The sequence below is a fragment of the Pinus tabuliformis genome, chromosome Q, assembly GCF_031772625.1.
Source record: "Pinus tabuliformis cultivar Carrire ecotype Pingquan chromosome Q, CPIR1, whole genome shotgun sequence".
Classification (NCBI taxonomy): domain Eukaryota; kingdom Viridiplantae; phylum Streptophyta; class Pinopsida; order Pinales; family Pinaceae; genus Pinus; species Pinus tabuliformis.
In genome coordinates this window covers 1174028761-1174048122 of record NC_142296.1, presented here as the reverse complement: position 1 = coordinate 1174048122, position 19362 = coordinate 1174028761, and the positions used below count along the sequence as shown (strand labels likewise).

General features: G+C 33.0%; 1 protein-coding gene across 1 annotated transcript; it reads right to left on the bottom strand.

Annotated features, from left to right (window-relative positions):
- Nucleotides 1-8253: 8253 nt before the first annotated feature.
- On the bottom strand, nucleotides 8254-9573 carry LOC149223871 (F-box/kelch-repeat protein At5g26960-like). The gene has a single exon (XM_089388025.1). It carries the CDS (start codon nucleotides 9571-9573, stop codon nucleotides 8254-8256), a length of 1320 nt encoding a protein of 439 aa, XP_089244151.1.
- Between the last annotated feature and the right edge of the window lie 9789 nt (nucleotides 9574-19362).

Genomic DNA, 19362 nt, shown 5'->3' with positions numbered 1-19362 from the left:
GGAAGTGGGTGCAACTAAAAACAATGAGGGTTCCCTTTCATCCCTATGCTCACAGTAGGTTTCCCACTAGTCCTTGATGTGGGGGGCGACTTTGAGGAGTGAAAAAGAAATCTTCTCCCAATTGGAAAAATCATGAACCGAAAATATCCTTCCAACAGATTCAACCATTTATCTATTGCATCTGCATCTCTCTGGCCTTAAAATATGGGAATGTAAAATTTTACTTGTACCTTAAAGGGAGTGGCGCCTCCAAGGTCGCTGATAGATGAATATGTGTCACCTATAGCTATCTTTCAAAGAGTCTGGGCCTCAAAACGGCTCCAGAAGTTCAAGACCCGAAAAAATACCAAAAATAGTAGATTGTGTTACAATTAAGGAAACTGAACGGAACAATGGTGGGGTTCCAAGTGGAATATGCCAATGTCCACCTATATTACTTCTATTTTTGCATGATCAACCCAAGAGGAAGCCTTTTCATTTTTGGTCTCTAGAGAAACACACCCACGTGTTTTGAGTTTTGAAGCGATGTTCTTGCCCTTGTCAAGGATGGGATTATCATCCCCAAAAGTATTTTTTTCAAGAGGTTTCTTCAGAAAAAAACATTTGAATTACTGATTTTTATTGTGGTGTCGAAAACCTCCACACTACTGCTTATGTTTACTTTTTTTGGTACTGAAACTCCTTGATCATTAGAAGGATCAATCTTGAGCTTCGAAAATTTTATGTCTTTTTTCAAGTTGACCTCATTGAGAATAACTAAAGGAGGATCCTCCTTCGATATTATATAATGATCAAAATTGGTTCTCTCCCACCATCTTAGGTTTTGACTAGGTTACTTTACTTTGTTCTTCCCAACTTTGGGTCAGTTTTTGAGGTAATGTCTAGTCTCATAGCAAGCTCTACAATGAAAGGAAATATTTCTATAATTGAGTTTTTGCATCCATAGGTAAACAACATCCGTTAACTTAATTTTAGCAGGAAAACCTTTCCTGAAATCCATTTCCACACAAACGTGAGCTTCAGGTAATATTTTGTATCTTTTTTTCGACAATAAAATCTGCCTAAGGTATTAGTAATTTTAATCAAAGAAGCAAGATTCCACATTTGCAAAGGAAGGATGGGGAGCCTTACCCAAACTGGAAAATTTGAGATTGATGTTGTAAGAGGGTCAAAGGAGGGGGACCAAGGATATAAAGAGAGCCATAACCATAGACAAGAATTAGAAATCAATGCTCGGTCTTCAACCTTGTCAAATACAATGATAAAAAGAACTCTTGCCAGATGGTAGATATTCAAATCATCAGAGATTAAGGGCTCCCATTACTCAAAATTCTAAGAATGAAGGTCTATGAGCCTCGACCATTAGACTTGCAGATCAAACCAACTTTTGAGAACAAATTTTCCTCACATAAAGCCTCAACTACAAAAGAGATCTCAAGCGAAGGAGCTTCAAGAACAAGCATCCCAATGGGATGGGAACTAGAGACATGGTTCACAATATTGCGAAATGAGGAAGGAAACGATCCCGAGGGGAGACTAGTAAAATCAGATTTCACAATGCCGTAAAAGGATAGGGTGGCACCGACTTGAAAGATGCCTCTTGGCTTGAGGGAGGAATGACAATCTTATTTCTATAAACTGATATAGAGGGTGTGACTAAACTAGCCAATAAGGATGCAGAGGGCATTACAACACCCTTGACAACATTAGGATTTGTGGCCGAGGATGATAAGAAGCCGACCATAGAGGGGGGCAGACAGTTCCCCGAAAATGGAAAGGAAAACTCAAATCTAACAGCCAATGAAGGCAAAGGCTGAATGTTGAAGCGGTGGACGAGGGCACGAGAGAGCCCGAGGATCTAGAAGCCATGAAATCCAGAAAAAGCTCCATATTCAAAATGTTGAGAGGGGGAAGAAGCGGTCGACTATGACCGAATCCTAGCCAGCACAAACGAGGAAAGTAGTATTTCCATATCACAATTGGTTATGCTTTGTTAAAATCATCATTTTTAATAATTATAGTGTTTAATTTTTTGATAATGAAAATATTATGATATATTTATATATATTCATGTAAATATTTAAAGTTATATTTAAGTTTAATATATTTTAGTAAAAATATCCAAAAAAAAAAAAAAAAAAAAAATTGAAAATAATTTGATGTTTAAATTGAAAAATTTGATTATCTAATTCAGATTCATGAGTAGTAATCTCTTTACATTTTTACCTCATCTAAATTGGTTCAAACTTTTAGTAAATATTATTATGACCTAAATAAAAAATGTTCAAAATAATTTTATGATCAGAAAATTCAATTTTAAAATTAATAAATATTAATAAAATAAAAATATTTTCTTAATTGAATGTGATAAATTTTAATAGTAAACCAACTATAAAGTAAAACGCCTCTTAATACATTACCTATGCAAATCTTTTTATACATATAACTATTCACATCTACGTACATTTTAACCAAAAATTTCACCGAGATCTTGACTATTGGGAGCTCTATGTAAAAAACGGCCTTCATAAATTTGATTAATACCCTTATGTATTCCTCTCTCAAGCTTTATGTAAACTCTTTTAGGTTTGACAACCTTCATCCTCACGAGTTCGATGGAATACCGAAAGTTTTCGAGTAAACTCCTTGATTTTACAGAAATGTGTCGAAAATGGACAATTGGGAATGGCTTTAAGGGCTTCAAATGTAAAATTATTTAATTTTACCATTGGTTGATGAGATCATCAACATCTTGTATATTTTCATAAGGAATTTTCATTTACACGTGACTTTAGATAAGTTTTTATTTTTATTTTTAGGAAAAGAACTATATATATTGCATTAAAATATTTTGGTTTGAAGTTGTACATTGTATGTAAAAAATTCAATTTTTGATGTCCAAAAAATTCATGAAAAATTGACGTAGTTAATTTTTGAACTACTAATACCTATTCTAAATTGATTTTCTCTATACATTTGCCAAAAGAATCCTAATTTTTTTTTTTTTTTCTATGCTAAGACTAAACTAAGTACCCACGGGGAATTGAACCGGTGACCTATCGCAAGGAGTGCCTTAATAGCGCACCCATTCACCGTCAATCCAAAGCCCCGTGGGCTAAAAGAATCCTAAATATTTACATAACATATCAAAAAAGATTAACTACTAGGAAAATCACTACATGTCCACTATGTTTGGGGTGACTTAAACTCCCTTTTCTTCAAGCTCAAGTTGGAGGGAGACTGCATCTTGTCTTTCAATAGAACCAAGGTTTTTTTACTTATGTTTCTTAGAGTTCCGCCACTTCTATATACTATCCTTAGCTATGTAAGGACGAACCTCTTCATCATCAATGCTTTCTCCCCGCGCTAGGTTTCCCACACAAAATCTTAACACTTCATTAGCTAGGTGCAGACGATCTATTTTAACCTCTAGAATTCCCATTCTCTGTGTTAAAATCTCACACTAGGCCCATAATTCTATCAAGATGATCTTTGCATGCTGTGAGATCGATCTAATATTCTAGGGTACCCACAAGTCTAGCTAGCAAATTTCTGAGCTCTTCCTATGCATGACCAATATCGTGCTCCATAGTCACAAACCTATGCCAGAACTATTGAAAAACTTGACAGAAAATGGTTTTGATCTTAGACTCTTCTCTTTCATATATGTGCTAATTCTCTATATATATTGATGGATTAATTATTTGAGATTTGAAACCTCTACAATCATATTTAATGTCCCCTTGATCCACAGGTACTATTCGACAAATCGGGAGCCATGATGGAAAGATTTCCCTATGAAAAAAATTCCAAAAAGACCAGAGGCTTCACACATGCATATTGCATCTTAGTTGCATGATTGATTGTTTCCCACATTCAAAACATTTTATTAACCTTAGCAATACTAGGAAATCTGTCCTATTCTCAACACATCATGATGAACATTGCTCAAGTGTCCATAATTGCATGCTCCTCCATGACATACCAAAGCTGCCACCATGCTAGGGGATTTAATTATTTTTCAATGTAATGATTGTCTCGATCATATGAAGAGACCCGATACCTTAAACCAATTTAATATTTATAATTTTCGAAGGCAAATATTTAATTTTGTTCCTCATGGGATTGCCTTGTTTGTAACCCTTCATCAATATTTAAAACTCTTTGTTCTAAATGCCCTCTTTGGTTGGCCAATGAGTCAGTCACTGTGTTATAGTTTCTCTTAACATGATAAAATTCAATCAAATAAAATATATCCATTAATATTTTAATTCTTTGCAGAATGGAAATGGAAGTCTACTCATCATTGTCGTTAAGCTTATTCACCTGCTGAATCACTTAAAACCATTAATTGGTAAAGTCCTCTAGAGAAGACCAACTCTAATCCTTGCCACAGGGCTAAATATTCAGCATGGTTATTTGTAGAGGTCCCAAGCCTCTAGGCAAATTGAGTCTCCCTTTCTTCATCGGGGTGGAAGATAACCCCTCCCACTCCTGCCTCCGCATTTACATATAAGATTTTTATTCACATGTGGCTTTGGAATTTATTGACCATTATTGATTGATTTAACAATTTCATGATTGGGTAACTTAATGAATTTCACTTATTGTAAATGGGGAATGGAAGTGATAGAAGGAAAAATGTTTTCAAAAGACAATTTTTTTTTTTTTTTTTCCTCTAACTATTAAGACTTTAAATTTTGCATGTGAATTATTTGTACATATGAATAAATTTTAATTTAACATTGGCATGTTAATTAAATGAATTTATATTACATTAAGTTATTAATTAAAGATTAATTTAATTAAATGTAAGGTAATTAACTTTGGGCTGACAAATGACATGGTAGGGCTGAGTGGCCCTCTTGTTAACATGCTAGGGCCAAAGATGCCCTGGTGTTAACATGGAACCACCCAAGGGTGACACATGGACTTGAGGTGTAGCATAATCTATGATATAGTAGTTGCATGGTGACGCTAATGTGACATCAAGGGTGAAAAGATTCAAATGATCATATGTGGATGATCCATACTGGCATTTTAATCAAGTTAATATTCTTGGAAAGCTCTGAATGAGCACAAGTGAATGCATCTCATAAAAGAGCTTTGAGTAAAATAAAAGAAAGATGAAATTTACTACCCATATCCTTAATTAGGCATTAAGGGATTGGTTAGTGTTAAATCCTTCATAATATATAATGATGTGTGGTATATTATTCATAAAGAATATTCTCATTGCAATGAGAACTTTACAAACTAACTTTGTGAAGTATTGTTAATCCATGCTAGATTTTCTCTAATGTATTATATCTAGAATACTAATTGCATATAGAATTTAATGAGGATTTTCATCTATGGATGATAATTTCTATTCTATTTTCTTTAATGAGAATTGTGTTGAAGCACTACATAAATGTATAATCTATTACATTGGAAAATTATTTCAGTTGGACCACATCATAACTCATTTTTTACCTTTCAAGTCTTCATTCCCTTGCAAGATCATGTTCATCCTTTCCATTCCTTGCTTCAATAAACTATGTGTTGGATTGTTATATCTTATGAAGTTATCTACGCAAATAAAAATACCATTTTGATTTGAATTACCCACACACCCATCACATCAAATCAAATGTTTTGTGAATAATATCCCACTCCTTTGAATGATTCATAGATTAAACCAAAGAAACGTAGAACAAACAAAATATACAAAAATGGTAGTCATTGACCACATCAAGTGATTTTACAATGATATTCCTAACATCCTCGTTGACCTATGCATGCCCCTACAAAACATGCATGAATATAGAAACCTAAACATACAAGTCAACCATTAGAAAACAAAGCATAGAACACATAAAATCTCATTTAATGATAATGATAGTACTTTCTATTTATCTTTTCCTTTCTTCATTAAATGTGTCATTCCACTATTAAGATTCTACTTAGTGCAAATACTTCATAAAATTATTTGACTTGAGAAGATTACCACATGAACTTGCGAGAGTGTTCACATATTTAAAACTTTAATTTTGAAACTTTTCTATAGATTCTAAAATATAAATCTTGTCTTTAAGAAAGTTAAACACTTTAGATGCCACATTTAAAGAATTTAACACATTCATATATATTCCATGTCACTGTAACATTAACAATCTAACATTTGTGGAATACCTAGAAAATTTCTATGGAATAGTGTTAAATTGCAATATTTATGGCATCTTGTTCCACCTCTACATATTTTGGTAAAACTCACCACTTTGAGATTCAATCTACATATGTCTTCTTATTTGAGTTTTAGTTATTATTACTTTAGGAATAAATTTTCTATAGTTGTTTGTTTTCCTTTCATAAAAACCTAAGATATGTAGATAAAAGATATATAAGGGCAATGGCCTGGGATAGAGAAATAATTGATTGTTTTACTTGATTTCGTTAGAACACCTTGATAATATAGTCTTTGTGACCATTTAAAAATAATATAATTTAAATAATTATTTATATTTATTATGTTTAGAACACCTTGATAATATAGTCTCTTGACCATTTAAAAATAATAGAATTTAAATAATTATTTATATTTATAATGTTTAAATATGTGTAGAATGTAAAAGTAAAGATGGTTTCAAAGTGTTCACAGGTTTCTAATCATAAACAAGATTAGCTTTAAAAATCATGTAAAATTTATTTATATATATAATTTACTTTCCAATTTTTTTTTTTTGTTAAATTATTTCCTTTTTAATAATAATTTTCCACGTTCATTATTAAACATTGCATAATTAAAGTTATCTTATAATTAAATTAAAATAATATTATTTTTCTTATGTCATAATTTTTTTTATTTACCAATTAGTTTATATGAAAAATTATATAATTAGTAGTAGCTAGTACTTGTGTGGTAAAACTAAGAAAATGTTTTGGGCATTAAGTATAAGTCTTGAACCTCAGTGGAGAGGATAACAACTAATTTTTCCAATAACCAAAACTAATATTTTTTCAATGTTATTATTGTTTTTATAATAATAATTTAATAATAAAATTATTATTTAAAAAGATATTAAACTAATATTAAAAAAATATTTATGAAAACATAGTGATTTAAATTTTGTTTATTTAAATTTACAAGTATATAATTTTATAAGAAAACATATTTTTAATTATCAAATTTATTTAAATTGTACTTAATATATAACTCAATAATAGCTTTTGAGAGAAGTTTGATTGGTAGTGGCTTTGAAAATGAAGTGTTATGTGCTAAAAGGTTAGAGGTTCAAATCCCCAATTTCAACTGTTTGCAAAGCATACTTACCTAGGGCTTAAATTGACCCACTTGCCTATTCCTCTAGTCACAATAACTCACACATAGGAACTCCCCAGTAAGAAAGTTGCCCATTCCTCTAGTCACAATAATAACTCACACATAGGAACTCCCTAGTAAGAAACTGGCCCAATTGCCAAGTCCTCTACTCACAATAATAATTCACACATAAGAACTGACTAGTTGTCCATTCCTCTAGTCACAAAAATAACTCATACATAGGAACCTAAAAGTTATAATAGCAGAAGACAACAATTGCCTCCTATCAAGAGCCAGTGAAAAACCAACTCAATTTCCCATTTCTCCAATAATATATATATATATATATATAAACTTCTAGTTTCTAATTCCACCCTGAACAATTTGCATAAGCTTTCTGTGATTTTATACTTCTATTCCAAATTTCTAAATCTACTAGCTACAATTTGGGTGTGTTTCTTGTGCTTACTAAGAATCATTTACATCTGCTTGCTTCCAGTAGCTTTTCTAGATAGATGCTTATATTAAAGATTTCTTTATTGAAACCTGTTTTTACATAAACCTCCTTTTTCTTTACATAAACCTCCATTCAAAAGGTATGGTTGAAGACCTCCTGCACTCAGATAGATTGTGCTAACTATCTTTTTAAAAAGAAAATTCTCATCTCACACAGACTAAACAATGTAATACCTAAAACAACCTAAAAATGCAGAAGGAATGACATTGAAAACAAAGTGTAACCTGCAGAAGGAATGACATTGAGAACAAAGTGTAACTGAATTTCTGCTGAATAACCTATGAAAATAAAAGAAAAACTTTACAATGAAAAAAACCAGCTACTAAAATTATTCTGTGCAATGCATAAAGGTTCCAAAATGGAATTGGGATATTTTCCAACAAAATGAAATCTTGAGTGATATTGTTCACGCACCCTGATTGATCCACTAAATAAACTAACATTCCACAGCAGCACAAATGGCACCATTTCCCAATAAACGCAAATCGGGTCCTCGGGACCAAATCTGCATCTCAGTGTCATAAATCAACACTAACCTGGTAAATCCACTTCTCCCTTGCAGATCAGCCATGCACCCTTGGACCTGCACAATGTAAATGCAGGCACCCATTGTAACACAGGAGAAATTTAGATTAAAGTTGGGAATAAAGGGAAGTCTAATCCTGCTCCATGAGTCATTCACAGTATCATATTTAAAGAAAGACAATTGAGCTGGATCGCTGCACAACACATAAATATGTGATCCCATCACGGTACAAGCTATCACACGAGCCAACAATGGCGGGCCCTCCTTGGTCTCGCGCCATGTATTTGTCTTGGGATCATATGAATCCATAGAACTCATATATAAATACTGGCCTCCTGCTGATGAGAAACAGCTGTTTTTTCCACCAACGTTATAACCTCCAATTACATAGAAAATTCCATCCACAGCAGCACCCAAGCAGCCAGATCTCTTTGTGGGCATTTTTGGAATAGGTTTCCATGAATCACACTCGGGAATATACACAATGGCCTCTCTGCTAGCACGCCTCTTTTTCATGGAGCCTCCTGCAACATAAATCCTACCAGAAATAACACAACAGGCAAAGTGCCTTCTAGGGCTCATCATGGGGGCCTTGCGAACAAGGGATTCTGTCCATGTATCATAAACTATGGTACAACTAGGGTGAGTTCTTCTGTGAGAATAATAACCTAGAATGAAGATCTTTTGATTCAAAACTGCAGGCTGGGCATAAAAAACTGGATTTTCACCCCCAAGATAATCCAACAACCATGCATTGCCACACATATTTATCACCATTCGAGGAGACAGTGACCCTCTCGTCCATACATTAGTGTTCTTATTGTAAATGGCCCATTTTAGACCAGATCTTCCTCTGCAAAATACATGCAGCATATTCTCTCTTCTGCCATTTTTCTTTCGAAGGGCATAGTACGCCTCCGATGTTAGAAGTCTGTTCCATTCGTGAGACACATTCATGGAGGCATGCAACGATGAGCGTGGCAGCCGAGCCAAGCAATCCGCAAGCAGGTCTTCTGGTAATGCAGAAATGTAGGATGTCTCATGGTTCCCACCCGTCTCTTCAGTGTATTTTAGCTTATTTTTTCTTCCATTTCTGCTTGAAGACTGAGGGTCTGTCCAACATAGTTTCAGAGTGCTGCCTAGTCCCCAACCATGGCATCTACCCATTGTTTCTATTCCAGAACTGTATTCAATATCTGAAAACGGTACCGATCTTGACAACGCGAGCATAGTTACTAAATTCGGATTCGGATGATACGATATGGAAAAAATTTGACCTTATAAGATTCAATACAGTAAAAATTGGATACTATACATGTTACAAATACTTATATATATATAATTTTTTTTGTAAGTTTAAATAAATCATTATTATATTGAAAATTTTAATAAAAATATAAAAGTTGTATAAGTGATTTTTTTCCAAAATAAAAATTACTGGTTTTTTTATGTTTTATATAAGAGTTATTGATTTGCTACCAATTTTCTATTTTATAATTTCTTATAAGTAAGAATTATCTTTTTCTTAATTGCAATATGTTATTTTATAAAATTTTCTAATATAGAAATTACTATTTTTATATTTTTTCTATAAAAATTATATATATATATATATATATATATATTCCAATAAAAATTATCAATTTGTTAAGATAGAAAAAGTTGGTATTTTATGTATTCAAGCTTTTGTAATCACACAATGAATTAAGCAAGTTGATATTTTTTATTGAAAAAGAAAAAAAAAAAATTTATTGGACAAGTCCTTTTTGTTAGGGTCTTGTCCACTCTGACCAAACCCTAGTGATTTTACTGTTATAAAATTCATTTTCTATTATTAGAATAAATCTACTTTGAAAAATGTAATAAAAATATGCCAGGTCATCGGTTGGCATATTGGGCACGGAACAAATCAATGAAATAACAACGTATCTCAGCTTACGAGACGCTCACAGTGTGTTGGGGTTCATAGGGACTTACAATATTACTTCCACGCTCCGACCTTTTAAGGTGATGGGTAGACATATTGTTTAAGGATACATCGTACAATGTCTAACGTTAATAGAGGTCCATAAAAGATAATATACACATTAATGTTTTTAAAACTGCGTTGATATATGAGTTAAGAGTCTAATTTGTATATAATACTTTAACTTAAAATTTCCTTATAATTTGAAATGTAAATAATATTTACTAATTAAAAGTAGATTTTTAAATATGAGCATTTTGAATAGATAAGAGGATCATTATTATAATTTAAAACAATGTTATCATGATATAAATAATACAATTAAAAATGCGTTGGTAATTGGTTAGCTAATATAAGTTTTAGTTTTTATTTAATTATCTTTTTATTTATGAAATAAAAAATAATAATAAAATATGGTAAGAATATTTAAAAAATAATTAATAATATATTCTTTATTTCTTTTCTAAAATTTATTTTGCAATTTACTTACTATAAATTTTAATTTTGTTTGATAATATAATTTGCAAAACGAAAATTGGGAAGAAATCCATGTAGTGTTTGATATTTGCCGCAAGTTAAATTAGAATTGTAATATTTTTCTTTTTCAATGGTTATATTTTATCTTAAATGGGTCCAATACTTTTTATATTATCAATTAAAAAAGTCCCTGAAGATAGGTGAAGGTTTTTCAGGCAAATCCTTGAAAGCCAGGCCACACAACTGTGTTGCTTTCAAGGATTTTCCCAACAACTGTGGAAATATACATGCTAAAATTCTATCCCTCTATGGAATTATAATGTTAAAAAAAAAAAATTGTAGAATAAAAAAGTTTATTTTTGATATGCTTGTAATTTGGTTGTGAAATTCTAGAACAAAATTGTTACTTTTAGCATATTTGTTATCTAAGATATTGAATAAAAATGTTATTTGTGCCATTTAAGAGTGTTGTATCTATATGAAAAAATGGAGAAAGTTTAAGCAAATTAAGAAGCGTTTTGTAATAAAAACTATTAAAATTAAAAGTAATACATCTACAATATCATCATTTAGAAGTCATGCTCTCTTACAAGTGGAGAGTAAGAATATATAAAATACTTATTGTACATAAATATTAAAATTAAAGTAATACATCTACTTTCTCATTCATTTAGAAGTCATGTTTTCCTACCAGTGGAAAGTAATGATATAATAAAGTAGTTATTGTACACTTATGTGTTGGCTAACATGAAGAAAGAGAAAATCTCTCTCACAATTACAAATGTTAATGAAAGATAAATCATAATAGGCTGAATTAGGGCTACTACTTTCTCACTCCATTTTAAGAGAGTAATGGAAGAGGATGCTTTTAAGGTTGTAGCCTTGAAAGGCTTTGGGAACCTTTTTCACATGATCATCTTAGTGGTCACTAACTACCATAGACATAATTGATGTAAGGTTGATGGCTAGAAGTGGAGTGCCTTGGTTCATTTGCAAGACACACACATCATGGAAATGTTGGGCATCCTTGCTCATATTGGGTGCACTATAAATATTTGTAGCTCATATTAGTTGGTCAAACCAAAATTTTGGAAGGGAACTAGGTGAGGAAAGGTAAAGAGGGTTTCATGGGGAAACCTCACCCATATATGTGCACTAAGCATGACAGCCAAAGTGGCAAAGAGAGTTTGGATGGAATTTATAGAGTTGGGTTCTTAAACTACTTGTGGACCCAAATATCTTGGTGTTCCACACTTGGGGGCTACCATGGTTGAGAAAAAATCCTTTAAGCACAATATCTATGAGGTGCAATTGTGGGATACATTTGTAGGGTGCACATCCGTTGGATAGACATGGTTCCACTTAGGCTTGGATGGGCTTGCAAGTGTAAGAAAAGCCTTATATAAATGGTGGTTGTCTCAATGGTGCTAAGGGATTGATAATCATTCACCAAGAGTGTAAATGACATCTATGATTGTTCTAAGTTGAGGGTTAGGAACAATAGGGTGAATTGGATTATCTAGGTGAGAAGAAGAAGAAGATACGACATATAGGAGGTAGGCTTGCATTAGCTTTGGGGGTTTTATTATGTGATCATGTTGGGAAATAGGTAAAAGGCTTTATTTACTTAAATTCATTATATATTTGTAATAGAGTGGTAGGTAGGAGGATACAACTCTCTTTTTTTATATCCATGACATTCTTCATATAATAAAATTAAGGCATATACCTTAAGTGTCACCCATATATGTGCATTGTGGACTCTTTATGATTGATGTATGCTACTACTCCTTGGTTTTGTTTGTGTTGGCTTAGTACTGAAACATTGGCTAAGTGTTAAAATACTACTAGGGTGTTTTAAAGGCCACAAATAGATGCATACCTATTATTTATTGATGTTGGTTGAGTGGGACTGAGTTGAATTTAAAATATTGCACCTTATGGAAATGTTATTAGTAGACCTTAAATGAAGAGGAATGGTCTGGTCATGGTAGGCACACATTGGCCATGCCCTTACAGTCAAGGCAAGGTAACAACACACAACCTCAATTGCCAAAATAACCTTGGTAGAAACTTCATTTTGCAAAGGAGAAATTGGGTAGGTTGTAGGATGTCACAATTGGTATCAAAACTCACTCTTCACTACTTTCTAAAGGAAAAGAGTTATCAAAGATAACTTGGGTTCTCTTCATTACATTTTAGAAGAAATTAGTTTGCTGGAATAAACTAAGTTTTATTTAGAACTATGTCATAACCATTCAACACATCTCGATAGGATTGGATGAAAACAAAATGTTTTGGAATGAGTTCGGAAAATGAATACAAAGTGAATATTATACCGAACTAAGTAGGTTATTTTCCTTTTGTACTATATCAAGATATAAGTTGGGTCTCACTAACCTCTTTTATGCTTTACAAATACTTGATTTTTATTTTTCTGTTATCCTGGCTTATATAACTCATAAACAATAAATTCAATGTCATTTAATTAATTATTCCTTGCACAAGAACCAAGACGTCTGCCTCATCTTCAACATTAATATATACACAAAAAATTCTTAATTAACAAAAACATATAATATATTATGTCCATTAAAATTGTAATAGAAATTAGCATATAATAAATACACATAAATATTTACATCAAAGCATAAATGAAAATAGGACACTTATCTTAACAAAATTAATCAACTAGCTATTTACTAGGGACATTTCTCCTTGCCCTTGAATTTGTTGTTTGAAGAGTCTCAATAGTGTTGGGTTGTGTTATATTCTTTCCATGACTAACCTGCGTAGTTAAACGGGGGGTTAGAGGGGGGCGGTAGCCCCCCTTCGTTGCGCCGATTGCGCAGCGGGGGGGTCACAGGGGGGGCGGCAACCCCCCCTATCAGGGGGGCGGGTAGCCCCCCTCTACGAGGTCTGGGGCAGTGCCCCGGGAAATTTTTTTTTGGACCCTATATTAGGTTGGGCGAACCTACCTATGGTTTTGTGCATGATTTTCGCACATGGTATTGGACGCGATGGTTTTTCGGTCCATGGTATTGGATGCTTCGGCATGTATAAATATGTATTGTAACATTGAAAGGAACATAATGAAAAATAAAGCTGGTAGTCCCGGTTTTGGATCCAGGGAAAAAAATCTCTGTGCATATGTGTTTTATGGGTTATGCTCTCGCATTGTTTATTTTCTTTGTTTAAGAATTCGTATGCAGGTAATTTCTGTATAGGGTTAAAACCTACAAATAGAAGGCCACCCATAAAGGCTAACAAGATCACTCTATCGATCAATATAATATCCTTTGATACATAAATATTTGAATTATATATCCATTCCAGTCACTAACTCCCTTTCCCCCCTAAGCCCACACAACCCAAGAGTGTATCCCTCTTCTATTCAACTGTATTCCCTTAGGTTAACTCCCTCTAATAGGGACCCAATATAAAGTGGCCACTCAAATATCTATGCTAGGAAAATAAAGATGTTCTTACGATAATATTGTCTTATATTCCACATGAAACTTAGTCTCTATAAGGTTCTCCTTCCCCCATTAGACAACCATGCAATTTGGTAACATGAATAGGTAAGAACAAATGACCAAATTTTCCCTCAACTTACAAAATCCTCGCATTTATGTGCATGGATTAAATTGGCACATGAAATTCTCAAAAAACACCCTCATATAACCTAGGGTTTACTTTCCATAATTCAAAGCACTTTAAGTGATAATAAACTAATATTTTTCTTATGAATTTTGTTTTGAGCCTTGTGGTCCGCCTTAAGCCAACTCTAATTCCCCTCTCATGAGTGATATATTCCCATACTCTTCATGTAGTCAACAATGTATTTTACTATTATTATTATGTACAAGATTTACGTTACACAGTTTGTCTCTTGGCCATATCATCTGAATCACCAACCTATGTCTTGGTTATGTATAAATTGCATTACAAAATCAAAGGTATTACAACCTTTGTGTAATGAGTATCCAAGTAAGTTGTTTACATAGAAAATATAAGTTATTTGTTGTTTTCAAGTAGTAGACTTGAATATTGAAGTAAAAGTCAATTTAAAAAGTGATTATGTAGGAGTCACTTTAAAAAGTGATTATTATTAGAAGAAGAAAAATGGCATACTCAAACGGTGAAAATTCCTCTTTGACTCATCTCATGAATATTATGTCGAATGTCATGCAAGAAGGTTCATAAAGGCAGAGTAATGACTTCTCCCTTTGGAAAAATCAATAGATTAGTTAGTTGGAGCCATGAAAAGTTAGTCAAGAAATGTAGAAAAAGTCACCCCCAATGTTGAGTCCTTGGAACAAAATATGGATGCGATAGGTTAGAGTTTTAAGCACACGTGTTTAGTGTGGAGATAAAACATGGAGTCTAGGAAAATTAGTATTGCTTAGAAGACTACTGGACACATGCAAAAAAGAACAAGATATTTTACAAGTGTGTGGTCTATTTTATTAGAATGATACTCATATGAGTACAATATTTTTTTACTGTTGAATTCATACTCTAAGAGGTCTCATGGAACATTTATGTTCACTTGTGACTTTTCATCTTCCTCTAAAGTGAATAATACAAATTCATCGTAGAATGTATAAAATTAATAGAGGTTGGCTAAAAATAGACTATACTTTGTAAGATTCCATAAATAACAATGTACACATTACTATTTTTGAAACTATGTGTTGATATATTAGCTAAGAGTCTAATATTTATATAATAGTTTTGGTTAAAAATTTCTTGTGATTTGAAATATAAATAATATTTATCAATTAAATATAGTTTTTAAAATATGGATATTTTTAATAGATAAGAGGATCATTATTATAATATAAAATAATGGTAACCAATTAGAAGTTTAGTTTGTACACAATTATTTTTTATTTGAAATATTAATAATAATAACAACAACAACAATGACGATGTTTAAAAAAATTAATAATAGATTTTTATTTTTTTTTTTTGCAATTCACATGTTGTTTCTATATATATATATATATGGAAAATGAGAATTTGGAAGAAATCCTAGAATGTAACTATTTTGGGTCTCAAACAAGTTAAGTTAGAATTATAATGCTTGAAAAAATAAGTAGTTATGGAACAAAAAAGTTTATTTTGACATGCTTCGAATTTAGTTGTGAGTATTTGGGACAAAACTGTTGCTCTTAAAATACGTGTTATTTGGGACAAAAATGTTTCTCTTTTACGTACTTGCTAACTAGTCGTTTAGTTTAGAGGTTTTTAGAGGTGTGGTATCTGCATGGAAAAATGGAGAAAGTTTCACCAAGTCAAGAAGAATTTTGTAATAAAAATTCTTATAGCTGAAAGTAATACATATTTTCCATCATTTCTTTAGAAGTCATGCTCTCCCATAAGTGGAGAGAAAGGATCTTATGAAACACTTAATGTACCCTTGTATGTTGGCTAACATATAGAAATAAAGGGTCTCTCTCATATCAAAAACAATAATGAAAGATAAATCATGATAGAATGGAATTGGGCTATGACCTCCTTACTCCATTTTAAGGGAGTAATGGAATATGATATTTGTAAGTTTGTATCTATGAAAGGATTTGGGAGCCTTTGCCATATGATCACCTTATTCATTATTAATTAGCATAAACATAATTGATGTAAAGTTGATGGCTAAAAGAGTCAGTGTTGGAGTGCTTTGATTCATCTGCAAGGTACACCATGTGTAAAACACCCCCTTACCACCCATTGTCCTATTGAGGTAGAAAGATGGAAGTATTATGCTGACCTAATCCCCAAGGTATGATTATGGAAATGGGGTCTAAAATTTTCAATCTTTTCCATATTTCTCAAAACTTAAATGGATAACATACTTGCGTTCATCTTGTCGAGACCTTTCCAATAATATAATTTTCCTTAATCTGACTCGTAGATCAAAAGACATGAGCCCACAAAGTTTCGTCAATGTAGTCTGACACCTCAGTGGTCCTAGCACGTGGCACCCACATGGCTTACTCAGGCGGGGTACATGCCACAAATATGTTAGTAATTATTGAATGGATCATGCTAGGCCAAGTCCTCCCCTTTCCATGGCCTACGAGGCATATATATATATATATATATATATATATATATATATATATATATATCTGAGGACACAGGCCCCTCTGTGCCACCTCACCTCGGGAATAAATATCGGTAGTTTCCTTTGCAGTCCCCCATTGAAGTTGTCAGTGAAGAACTTATGGGGTTACGTGGAACCCCTCTTGGCCATACCTCCATGTTAATTTACCACGAATGCTCAACCAATCGTGTGGGGTATGGTCTCCATCCTGGACACCTCCTCCTATGTGTTGTATCACCCTTTTTCATCTCTACCTGTGTGGGCTCCAACACTACCATCCCAAGGATAAAATCCTAGTGGTATCAATTGTGTCTCCTCTCAAAACATCCAAGCTCTAGGTTTTGGGGTGACGTCACTGGGATGATGTCAAGGTTTCAAATCGATAGGGTCCATCTGATGGTGAGGTGTGCATCAACCATCAATGATCGCAATCAATTGAGAGGTTACCATGCCAATGGGTCCCATTAGACATGTCATCTTGATAGTAAAATCTCAGTGGGTAGTGAATGATCTCCACTTGAAATCTTTGGGGAAAAACCTTCAAGGCCATCCAATGGTGGATAAATGCTCCTCGCAGTTGACATCCTTGATTTTCCTCCACTTCAACATTTAATTATAGTTCCTATCCATTTAGGCATCTAATGTTCGAATCCCACTTACTTCTACCTAGGTCTCCTTATCATTCCTCCTATAGTTATTAAGAATGATAAGGAGACCTAGGTAAAAGTAAGTGGGATTCGAACATTAGATGCCTAAATGGATAGGAACTATAATTAAATGTCTATATATATATATATATATATATATATATATATATATATATATATATATATATAGATATATATATATATCACAGAGCTACCCCTCATGAGTTTACAAATTTTAAATAAGGCCCAATCACTAAATTATTTTAATGCAAACATTTAATTGAATTAACAGAGGTTGTCTTTATTTCTGTGCTCATACATTTAGACCAATATGCATGCTCAAAATAGACACAAATATAAACCTATTTCTTGAGGAAATAATCAAGGAATAAACCTATCATTTTCACATAGGAGAATGGTATCCCACTCTATATATATATATAAGAAAATTATTAGGATATCAAACTCATAAAATATATCCACATGCATCATAAAGAAACTTTAGGCATTTAATATACAAATGCGGGACAAAAATTATAAGAAAATTCAAGCATTTTATTCAATAAACGTCATGCACCAACACTCTATAGACATGTAACATTTTTGATAGCTACACATTGAATTTGTCAAAGGGAAATATTTAATTTCATAGCTATTAGCTAAATGCATTCATTTACAATAAAAAAAATGGCCAAACTGAAAGTGGGACTTCAATTTTCCACCCAACTTTAGACTCATTGTAGCTAGAATCACTTGCAGTAGTCACCCCTGAGCCAGATCCGTGATCTAAGAGACGTTTTATTCAATAATTTTTGTTAAGTTATGGTATGTTCTATGCTTATAGAAGTTTACTTTTCTTTCTTATTATTATCCACACATTAGCAATCACATGTACATAAAGTAAAGTGCAGATAGAACATTAAACGATCGATAGAAAACAAGCCAAGACAAGAGACACAAGATGTGGCAGCTAGCCAGGGACAAACTCCACAATGTGTGGGGAAAGCCTTTGATCAAATCTTATTTTATATTCAATAATTCAGTAAAGAGAAATAGTACAATAAATCTGATTTATATCAGCAGTAGCAAACCCTATATCAACAACATCAACAATAGTGGCTTCATCGTCAAACTAGGGCAGACGATATCTCGCAAACCGACCGTCAGATCGGCTTGATTCCACCACCAAAAGTTGCGGCTTTCAGAGGAGGTTCATATGAACCTACACCATAGTCCAGATGAGGAGATCTTCTGGTCCACGCAGGTCAAACTTTACTTCTGCAGTTGCAGCTTCAGTTTCAACAGCTTCCTTCAAGCTAGGGCAGTCGATATCTTGCAAACCGTCTGTCGGATTTACTTTATTCCACCACCAAAAGTTGTGGCTTTCAGAGGAGGGGAGATCTTATAGTCCACGCAGGTCAAACTTTACTTCTACAGTTGCAGCTTCAATTTCAGCAGCTTCCTTCAAACTAGGGTAGTTGATATCTTGCAAACCGTCCGTCAGATTGACTTGATTCCACCACCAAAAGTTGCAACTTTCAGAGGAGGTTCAGATGAACCTAAACCGTAGTTTAGATGAGGATATATTCTATTCCACGTAGGTCAAACTTTACTTTTGCAGTTGCAACTTTAGTTTCAACATCTTCTGGCTTCACATGTGTGAGGGAGAGACCCTTTTCTGCGCAGTAGAGAAGAGACTCTTTTCTGTGTAGTAGAGAGATAGATATGTGATGAGATGAGTGAGTCCAAATGAGGAAAATTCCTCCTATATTTATACACAATGTTGGTGTTTGAATAGATGTGATTGTTGGACTTCTGAG

Bases quoted from the DNA above. Each gene is read 5' to 3' on its own strand.
- LOC149223871 (XM_089388025.1), bottom strand. From the start codon at position 9,573: ATGCTCGCGTTGTCAAGATCGGTACCGTTTTCAGATATTGAATACAGT.